This window comes from Ictidomys tridecemlineatus, chromosome 15, assembly GCF_052094955.1.
Source record: "Ictidomys tridecemlineatus isolate mIctTri1 chromosome 15, mIctTri1.hap1, whole genome shotgun sequence".
NCBI classification, from domain to species: domain Eukaryota; kingdom Metazoa; phylum Chordata; class Mammalia; order Rodentia; family Sciuridae; genus Ictidomys; species Ictidomys tridecemlineatus.
Genome location: NC_135491.1, coordinates 10,510,618 through 10,521,512, shown reverse-complemented (window position 1 = coordinate 10,521,512; position 10,895 = coordinate 10,510,618). Strand labels below are relative to the sequence as shown.

The following is a 10,895-nucleotide window of genomic DNA, read 5'->3' as shown; positions in this document are numbered from 1 at the left end:
GCCAGCCCCTCCCCTCCAAGTCCCGTCTGCACCTTAGGGACCAGAATCGCTGGGCTGGCTTTGGGGAGCTGATGCCTTAAAGAAGATAAGAGCCAGCCCCAAGTCCTGCCAGGAATGCTATTATCTTTATCCGGCCTGGGGTGACCCGAGGGCATCTTTTAAAAGATTCTGGCAGCAGCTAGGAAGGAAAAAGGCTGCCCTAGTGCTGGTGGAGATCCTCAACCCGGGGCCACTCCGGGTGGGGTGAGGAGGTCACAGGAGGTCCCAGAGTACAAAGTCCAGCCACGGAGAGCCCCTGAGTCTGCACCTCCCACAACCCTGGGTGAGCCAGCGGCTCCAGCCCTTCTCCCTGAAGCGAGGGGACCGGTCCTGAAGCGCGGTCCAGGTGGGCTTGGGGCGCGCCCTTTGGATGGAGTTTCCTTGGGGCTGCTCTAGGGAAAACTGCTTCCCCACCCGGTCGCTTATTCCCGTGACAGGGGTCCTCAGCCCAGAGCTGAGCCGACACCGAGCTCCAGTGACGATTAATACCCACCCCTGGGCGCCTGGACTGCGGGGAAGAGCAAGCCGCCTCTACTCCCTCAAAGATGGATTTCTAACAACATCATCTCACCCCTCCCCACCGCCCCCCACAGCAGCCAGGCCGACTTTTCAAATAATTAATATTTCTTCGATAAAGTTACAATAATAACATATGCACAAGGGCAGAGTTAGACCACACAGAATTCCACCTTCCCGGGTCTCCATTAGTCCTAGTCCTCAAAGGTTAACTAATTTTGATCTTTTCTATATTTGTTTCTATTACTTTAACCATGTAAGGCCAAATAAAAAGATAATGCTTCTATTTCTTTGTTTAGTACATTGATTCGTGTGTTATAGGCCTTGCTGGGGACAGACAGCAGGACCTGCCTACTAGACAAGCCTTCTACCCCTGAGCCACATCCCCAGGCCTGTCTGCTCTATCATCATTTTTGCATCGTCAGGGTGCCTTCCCGGGTTACAATAAATCTTCAGTGCTTTGTCCATACACTGAGTCTGAAGGTGAAACTATAGAGCTGGTATATTAAGTATGTAAATGCTAATCAATGTGGATCTATATGAAGACATAATCCTACTTCATTAAACCAATGCCATGTAAGTTGTAACATTAAATGTAGGGTCTAAACACTTTGTCAGGACACATTTTTGTTTTCTTATATTTCAACCTTGATTTTACTGCATAAAGGTTTTATTTTTTAATGTTGATTTATTTTTGGTACCAGAGATTGAACCCAGCCAGGGATGCTTAACCACTAAGCCACATCCCCAGTCCTTTTGGTATTTAGAGACAAGATCTTGCCCAATTGCTTAGGGCCTCCCTAAATTTCTGAGGCTGGCTTTGAACTTGTGATCCTCCTGTCTCAGCCTCCTGAGCTGCTGGGATTATAGGTGTACATCATTGCATCAGGCACTGAACATTTAAATTTTTCCTAGAATGGTGTTTTTCAAACTGCCACAATGGGACTTCATGCCTAGCTCACCATGAGGCCAATATCAATCAGCACTTTGCTCCTATTCGGTTTATTAAATAGTCTTGGATATACTGCCTGTTCCCTGGGCTGCTGCAGGACTATCCTCTTACAATGTCTTCACACTGCTCCTCTGTTGAATTCCATTTTAGCTTTGCTGGAATATATCCCTAAGTATTTTTTGTAGAAAGGTTGTCTGGTAGGTAAGTAAGTGATTTGCATTCTTACATATTATAAGTGGGTTTTTTTTCCACTTTCATGACAGAATAGGTAACAGTTTATAGGCCCCGAATGACTGGTTCAGAATCATATCCTTGGCAATATGGGGTCCTGGTTTCTTACCTGTGATGACAGAGGCGTTTCTTGTCATCTCTGTTTCACTGGCTTTATACTTAATTGGGCGTATGAGAAAGTTTCTCTTGTTTCCTTTAGTTTGCACTCTTCTGTTTGAACCATGTTTCTCTTTTGAGTCCTGGGAAATTTTATTTTCTGTATAGTCAAGGATTAACCTCGCTGAAATAGAGGTCTGGCCTCTGCCCTGACTACTGGGAGGTGCTCTGTAAGTCCTTGGAATGTCCGGTCTGAGCAGACTGTTGTTTGCCGGGTGCCTTCAGCCACACCACAGTTTATGTTAACTAGGAGATTTATGACGTGGCATTTGGGCCGGGTGGGATCGGCTCAGCCTCGGGAGGGACCAGAAACTAAGGTCAGCCCCGGGTGGTCAGCTTCATGGGGTGAGCTCCCCTGGTCGGCTCATCTTGACACACTTGTCACGCATCCTTGCTGGGAGAAGTCAGTACTGTCCACATTCCACCCGGAATGGACACTTGGGAGCTGGTTCTTGGAACTTTCTGGACTCTCTGCCCATGCGGGGCTTCTGTTGATGGGTTTTTACCTGGATCCTGTCCCCGTAACGAACCTCAGGGGAGAGAGTGCCCTTGACCCCAGGTGTGGTGGGAGCTCCTCCTAACACTCGGGTTCGGATGTCTCGCCCTCCCTGGTGGAGGGAGTGCCTCGAGCAGGAGTGTGCTGGGAGCTCCACCAGACACTGGGGTTCAGAGTTGGGTGTCTCGCCCCTCCCAGGAGTGTGTGCAATCGCAGGGGGTTTTGTGAGTCCTTTCAGGAAATTATGGAGCCTGAGGGTGGTCTTGGAGACCCTCGAGTTCTGCGTGTCTCATCCGTGGCCTGCTCTCCATCCTCCTTCTGCCCTGCGGCAGCACTCGGGTGCCGGGGCCTGCGCTGAATCGCACCTTTCCTTCCTGGGTTCCCACCGCTCTCTCCTCTTCCTCAGGTCCGGAGCTCCCACGGGCTTCGCCTCTCAGAGCTTCATCTCCGCGCCCTCCCCCAGTCTGGGTAGGCTTTTTTCTTCAAGTATTTTTTTTATTGTAAAATATCCAAACAGGGACTGGAGATGCAGCTCAGCACTTGCCCAGCATGTCAAGGCCCTGGGTTCAATCTCCAGCACTGGAAAAAAAAAAAAAAAAAAGAAAGAGAGAGAGAGAGAGAGAGAGAGAGAGAGAAATCCAAACACGCTAAACAGCATCTATTGAGCTTTATCGAATTCACACCTTGATATGTGCATTATTTACAATTTCTGCAGAGGGAACAGGTGCAGCCTCACCTGGCGAGAGGCAGGACTGACACTGGTGCTCCCAGGAGGGGTCCCTGGGGCTGCTTTCCTTGCTTTGCCCGCTGTCTGTCCCTTCCCTGATCAAGTCTGCTCCTCTGCAACCCAGGTCCTGCCCCAGCTCCTCCCAGGCCTCCTGTCCCCCTCTTGCCTCCTCCACTCAGCCCCAGAAGACAGACAGAGGTGGGTTTTTTTTTTTTTGAGGGGAGGGAGGCTCAACCACTGAGCCCTATTTTGTGTTTTACTTAGAGACACGGTCTCACTGAGTTGCTTAGCACCTCGTTTTGGCTGAGGCTGCCTTTGAACTCACAATCCTCCTGCCTCAGCCTCCCAAGCCACTGGGATTACAGGTGTGTACCAGCAGCCAGAGGTCTTTCTAAAGCCTAAACCAACCCTGACTTCCCTGCTCAGAACATCTTTGGCTCACAGGGGCCCTGAGAGGATGACCAAATTTTTAATTTTCTTTATTTATTTAGGTACCAGAGATTGAATCCAGGGGTGCATAACCACACCCCCACATCCCCAGGTCTTCTTATTTTTTATTTAAAGACAGTGTCTCACAAAGTTGCTTAGGGACTCACTAAATTGCTGAGGCTGGCTTTCAACTTGCAATCCTCCTGCCTCAGCTTCCAGAGTCACTGGGATTATAGGAGTGCACCACTGTGCCCGGCACTAGTTAATTCTTAAATGACCAGCAGACACCGGTGTCCCACATATGTGGCTTCCTTTTATCCTACACCCATGGAGGCAGCCTTTGAACCTCAGTAGGATCCTAATCCAGGATTCAGGCCGGAGAGGCCAGTTCGCTGGGAAGCCCAGCTCTTCACCAGGCCACGCTTCTGTTAGTGGGGCACAAAACAGGTGAGGGGTGTGCATTCGGTCTCCTGTAGGAGGGGCCCTCCAGAGGGGCAGGTTGAGGAGAGGAGCCTGGAACTGGATTGACAAGGATCAGCAAGCACCTGGGTCCTCAGCAGGTGCCCTGCTTCTTCCTGAAGGAGGAGCAGAGCCACCATTCTGCAGCAAGCAGGGCGTCTCCTCTGACCTTGGCCTGGACATAAGTCAGACTCCATCGAATTTGAGAATCAGCCTGCCAACGTGCATGCACACACACGTTCACACCTGTGGCATTGTAATTGGGATTATCTTGAATCCATTAATCAGTTTAAGGATGTCAGGACATCTTTACAACATTGAATATTGATTAAATACTGAATACTGAAGATTTTGACATACAAATTATATTCAGGTGAAAACGTTTGAAATCTGAACTTTTCTTATCTGACTCAAGTAAAGCCTCTTGAAAGCATGTGGAATTCAGGAAGGAGACAGCATTGCAACAGCAGAACCGTCCCCACTTTCCCACGGGAGCCACAAATCCCTCCCCTTTGTGTTAAGTTGGTATAAATCTTGTCCTGTGGCCATTCAGCCAGTGACTCAGGGCACTGCTCTGGCCTGCGTGGGATACATTTTGTCTTTTCCCTGTTGATCTGCTTTTGGCAGTTAATTTGCAGACCTCTCCCCCCCCATCATTCAGAGCTAAATTGATGGAGTAGCACCCCCAACACGATCCATGCACATGGCATCCCTCTTGATTTAGGTCGTATGAATTTTATCTTGATGTTTTATAGATAACAGAGTAGAAATAGTGAATATAGTTTAGAAATAGAGAATAGTTCAGTTTATTCCTATGGGTTAGATATTTTGATATATTTTATGCTAGTTTGATGGTGTCATTGTAAAATTTCACCCCTCCCTTGTTTTCCAGTTCTGCTCTACCTCGGAGTTAGATCCCCACCCTTTCTCTAATATTTTTTTACTTGGAGGCACCAAATCGCCCAGGCTGGCCTGGAACTTGCAATCTCCTGAATCTCCTGCCTCAGCCTTCTGAACAGCTAGAATTACAGGCATCCGATTAAAATTTCATGTTTTTATTTGAGCTGACAATGGGAATAAACCGATTTCTGAACACCGACACTGTGACTGATAGATCAGTTTGTCTGCAGATTCTGGTTTTCGGGATGGGGGGCCGGGGACTTGCTGCTTGGCCCAGGCTGGGCCCTAACTTGGCCCTCCTGCCTCAGGCTGTGGAGTAACTGAGGTTGGACGTGGTGTGTGCCCAGCCTCGCCCATGCCAGGCAAGTGCTCTTCCAGTGAGCTACATCCCCAGGTTCCCTTCACTGGAAACATGGTTTCTAAATATTTCCTTCCACTCTGTGATTTGTCCTCTCATGTTCTTGATGGTATCAAATTCTACTCTACCAACTTTTCTGAGGTATAATTCACGTGCAACAAACTGAACTTTTTTGCTTTTTGGGTTTTTTTTCTTCTTTGGGGGGAGCAGGGTACCAGGAATTGAACTCAGGGGCACTCAACCGCTGAGCCCCATCCCCAGCCCTATTTTGTATTTTATTTACAGACGGGTCTCACTGAGTTGCTTAGCGCCTTGTCCTAGCTGAAGCTGGCTTTGAACTTTGGATCCTCCTGTCTCAGCCTCCTGAGTTGCAGGGATTACAGGGGCCCGGCCTTGAACTTTTTTGTTTTTTGTGGTCCTGGGAATCGATCCCAGGGCTTCATGCGTGAGAGGCAAGCTCTACCACTGAGCCACACCCCCGCCCTAGACTGAACTTTTTACAGGATGATTTGTCGTGTTCTGTCATGGGTATGTGCCATGAAGCCACAGCCATAGTCAAGACCCTGAACATGAGGCACTGAGACGTGTCACCACAGGGCTGAGCCTCAAAATCTTGCTAAATGGAAGAAGCCAGACCCAAAGATGTCGCATTCTGTGATTCCACTTAAATGAAATATCCAAAGTAGACACATCCATAGAGAAAAACCAGATTGGCGGTTGCCAGGGCTGGAGGAGAGGGATGGGGATGACGGCTCAATAATACTGAGTGTCCTTCTGGGTGGTGGCCAGCCGTGGGCAGGCACTAAGTGCTGCTGAACTATCCGCTTGAAAAGAGTCGATTTCCCGGGCGCAGCGGTGCAGCCTGTGATCCCAGCGACTTGGGAGGCTGAGGCAGGAGGATAGCAAGTTCAAGGTCAGTCTGGTGACTCAGAGAGACCCTGCGTCTAGATAAATAAAATAAATAAAGAGAGCACTTTCCTGGCAAGTGTGGGACCCTGGGTTCAATCCCTAGCACCACAAAAGAAAAAGTTGATTTTCTTTTTTATTTTTTAAGAGTTTTTTTTTTTTTTTTTTTTTTTTTAGAGAGAGAGGATTTTAATATTTGGTTTTTAGTTATTGGAGGACACAACATCTTTGTTGGTATGTGGTGCTGAGGATCGAACCCGGGCCGCACGAATGCCAGGCGAGCGCGCTACCGCTTGAGCCACGTCCCCAGCCCAAAAGTTGATTTTCTATTGTATAAACTTCACAAATAGCAAAATAAGGATGGCAAGGCCACTCGAGACTGCGGAACGGCCTCACAGTGGGTTGTGGGGTCAGGGGTCCAGGACCAGGAGTCAGGACAGGGCCAGTCCTTTCTCGGTCCCAGGAGTGTCCCCCTGGCTGGGTCCCTTCAGCCACAGCAGCTGCCTGCGCTGCTTCCACTCCAGGAAGCTGAGTGTGAACACCCAGTGGCCTCCAGGGCGGGCCACCGCTGTGAGGTCCATCGGGCTGTGACATTGCTTCAGAGCCCGAGGACAGGCCGCATGGGAGGGACGCAGGAGTCCGGGAGTGGGGGGAACGGCTACCTGGCCGTGTGCCCAGAGGCTGCGGGGCAGCTGTGAAGCCCCTCGGGGGTTGGGGGCTCGTGGAGCGGGAGGGAGATGACGCTGCGCCCACCTGGGGCAGGTGTGTCCGCGAGTCCAGCAAAGCAGGCGACTCTGATCCTCTGCTGGCACCCAAGGCGCCCGCTCCCTGCCACGGCTCAGATACAGCTGTCCCCAAGTTCCCATGTGGCAGGCTGGGTCCTCAGGTGGCAGCGCTGAGGTGCTGGGACTTTTAAGCAGTGGAGTCTCCTGGGAGGTGGCAGGGGGACGCGGTCCTCGTGGGACCCCGACTTGGTTCTCAGGAGAAAGGTGCTCAGAGCCCCGCCCTCTGTCCTGGCCTCCTGTCTCTCATGGGGTCGCTCTTTCTGGGACACGCTGCCACCATGGGGATGCCACTGCTGTGATGAAGCCAGACACACAGGCCACACAGGGTCCGACTGCATTTACACAAAATGTCCCCAGGACTGCCCTGGGGACAAAGGTGAACAGCGTGTGGGCGCAGGTGCTGGGTGAATGTGCAGGGACTGCAAGTCAAAACCACAGTGAATGGCCGTGGTCACAAAGCCAGGTGGTAACAGGGGTCGGTGGAGACGCTGGCACCTGTGCCTCCCGGCAGCCGAGGGCACTGTGCTTGGAGAAGTGGACGTTCCTGGAACAGCGACACTCAGTGGGCACACGCCCAGGGACACCTCAGAGACCTGCACCCGAGTGTCCGGAGCTGCCACATCCCCAAGGGCCAACCTCCAGACACCCCGAGAGCCATCGCTGGTGCGTGGATGCACAGAATGCGGGACATTCATGCCATGACACCTCGGACGTCCAAGGGAATGACGCCGGGGCAGTGCTGCGGGCAGAGGCCCTGGAAAAGCTTCTGGTACGTGGGAGAAGCCACACTGGCCGCACAGGGTGCCGCTGCATTGACACGAAACGTCTGCGCAGGGACAGACAGGAGGGTGGGGTGCCAGGGGCTGGGGGAGGGAGGACATGAGGACCGACGGCTGATGAGCTTGGGGTTCTTTGGGGATGAAGAGAATGTTCTGAAATCAGTTGTGATGGTCGCACAATCTGAAAATACACTAGAAACCACTGAATTGTTTCCTTTAAACAGGTGAAAGGTCTGGAGTATGAGTATCTCAATTAAGCTGTTTTGAAACTAGCTGAATGGGTGTGAGCAGCTGAGGGGGAGGAGGGCACACACCTGCCAGGTGCAGCCCCAGCCAGGGGCGCAGGTGAGAAAGGAGGAGTCAGGCTTGTGGCACATGGACCCAAGGGGAGCTCCTGAAGAAGTTCCTGCCCCTTCTAGAACCCCACACAGAGGGCTGCCAAACCTGGGCGCATTCATCCTCATTCCCGTAGGCCCCACCCCACTCTGCGACTCTGGGTAGACAAAACTAATAACAAGCCCACAGAAGAGCCTAGCAGGACTCCCCAGTACTTCAGGGCCCCCACTAGCCCGGGACTCTAGGTTTTGCACCAGCCAGCCCTCCGCCTCGTGGCACCCCACCCTCTACTTCTCCACATATTCTGACCATGCCCTCTGGCAGCAGGACCTTTGCACATGCTGTGTCCTCTTGTCTAGAACAGCCTCCCCTCTGCTTCAGCTTCAGATCCTCAGGAGAGGGATTCATAAATGGACCCTCACCTGGCTGAAGGTGACGCCCACCTCTCCAGGGCTTTGCACTGGTCACTGTGATGTATATACACGTGTGTGTGGTGTGTGTGTGTGTGTGTGTGTGTGTGTGTGTGTGTATCTGTATATCAGTGGGGTGGTTGTGGGGAACTGGGGATTGGACCCAGAAGTGTTTACCACTAAGCCACATCCCAGCCCTTTCTATTTTTTTTTTTTAATTGTGAGACGGGTCTTGCTAAATTGATTAGGGCCTTGCTAAGTTACTGAGGCTGCCCTCAAACTTGTGATCCTCCTGCCTCAGCCTCCTGATGATACATATTTTCAACCATAGCTTCTGTTTACACCCGAAGGCAGGCCATAGAAACTAGAATTTCTCTTTCCCAAGGTAGATCATAGAAAAAACTCTAATCTTCCCCTGTCTTTAGCTGGCCATAAAGAAATCCTCTTCAAATAGGTATTAGGATATATGTAGAGAGAGAATCTGAGCTAGATATACTGAGCCACTGGGATGCAGAAAGTGCAGTTGTAAATCTCGGGCAACAGCCCTCGGTCCGTGACCTTGTGGAATGAAGGAAACACCCGAGTGCAGGGAAAGCTAAGAGAAGTTCACCGGCCCCACCTCCCCTCCCCTCCTAACTACAGCCCTTCCAAGAATATTTGACCCCCAGCTGAGGCAGGGCCTCATTCAGTGCCTATCCACTTCCTCAATGAACCCGGCTATGCCTCTGCCTGGCGAGTGCTGAGATGCTCTTCCAACATGGAGGCAAAGACCCCCCGGGTCGGGTTCCCCCTTCCCTCTGGGAACTCCTCAGGTCCTTCTCTGGCGACATGGCGTTTCCTGTGACATTCTGACCTAGTCTTGTGCAACAGTAGGTCATAGGACGCCTCATTCCAGAGGTCCTACCCATGAGGAATCTGAACAGACAGGCCTTGCTGGGCCCCAGCAGAACACAAAGGGTCAGGGCTCAGGGTCCCCGGAACTGCACAGGGAAGGTCCTGGGGGGCAGCACCTGGAGCCGGCACAGAGCCCGCCTCTTCTCAATCTTTAACTTTTTTCTGTTTTTAATACTGAGGATTGAACCCGGGGTGCTTAACCACGGAGCCACGTCCCCTGCCCTTTATATTTTTTATTTTCAGACAGGGTCTCGAAAGTTGCCAAGGCTGGTGACAGCACCTCAAAAACAAGATGCCACCAAGGCACAACGTCACGAGAGTGATTTAGCTAAGTTTGACAATGACAGTGAGTCGGCTGCATTGACCAGATATACTTTGGAAGAGATCAGAAATATATTCAAGCTCTTGTCATTCAAAACCCAAAGGTTGCAGGGCGTGGTGGTGTCACCTGTAGTCCCAGCTACTGGGGAGGCTGAGGCAGAAGGATCACTTGAGCCCAGCATTTCTTGGCAAGCCTGGGCAACAGAGTGAGGCCCAGTCTCAAAACCAAAGAAAAGGGCCAGGCACAGTGGTGCACGTCTGTAATCCCAGCAATCTTGGAGGCTGAGACAGGAGGATGGTAAGTTCAAGGCCAGCCTCAGCAATTAGCAAAACCCTGTATCAAAAAAAAAAAATTAAATATTTTTTAGTTGTAGATGGACACAATATCTTTATTTTATTTATTTTTATGTGGTGCTGAGGATTGAACCCAGGGCCTCACACATGCTATGCAAGTATTCTACCACTGAGCCATAACCCTAGTCCCCCAAAAAGTGTTTTAAAAATTAAAAAAAATAAAAAATAAAAAGGGCTGGGATGTGTCTCGGTGCTAAAGCACCCCTGGGTCCAATCCGCAGTACTGAAAACAAAACAAAGTGCTCTCAGTGAATGACTTAAGTACAAAGAAGACTTGAATTAAAATATTAGAAAGGTGGGTTGAAGATATAAATCCCTGAGGCAGAGGTGCCCTTGTCAAATGAAGACAGAAAGAATGAATGTGTGTGCTGGGGTGGAAGCCAGGGCCTCGTGCGAGGCAAGCACTGAAGCTCTGAGCTGCTGCCCAGGCCCAGGCTTCCACTCCTTTTAAGACTTTTTAACTTGGGACAGGGTCCTGCTAAGTTGCTGAGGCTGGCCTTGAACTTGTGATCCCCCAGCCTCAGCTTCCTGAGCAGCTGGGATTTCAGGTGCCACCTCCCCCAGTGATTTCGTTGTTTTAAAATGGAAAACCTCAGTGAGGCAAAGAACACCAGAAGAAGTATTAATGGTCAGATGGTGAAAACAGGCACTTTAACAAGCAGACAAATATCCAATAAGTGGCTGAGAAGACGACCAGCCCGCAGGCGAGCAGGGAGGTACAGATCAAGACAAGAATGAAGTTCTACTGTGCAGGGCTCAGCTTTGAAAAGTCTTAAAGTGTGACAATTCCCAGTGGCCACAGTTCTGTTGCTCCACAGAGACTTTAGCTTTTCAAAAATTAACTATG

The 10,895-nt window shown here is 50.7% G+C and overlaps 1 protein-coding gene across 2 annotated transcripts in view; it reads right to left on the bottom strand.

Moving 5' to 3' along the window:
• The window catches only part of Opa3 (outer mitochondrial membrane lipid metabolism regulator OPA3), a 49,879-nt gene that overhangs the window by 2,145 nt on the left and 36,839 nt on the right, over positions 1–10,895 (bottom strand). The window contains exon 2 of one of the 2 annotated variants that reach the window (XM_040279626.2): positions 1,848–2,969. The exons of the other annotated variant lie outside the window; for it this stretch is intronic. Coding sequence (XP_040135560.1) covers positions 1,848–1,875 — 28 coding nt within the window. The 5' untranslated portion in view covers positions 1,876–2,969. The remainder of the gene's footprint in view (positions 1–1,847; positions 2,970–10,895) is intronic. 2 annotated transcript variants of the gene reach the window in all.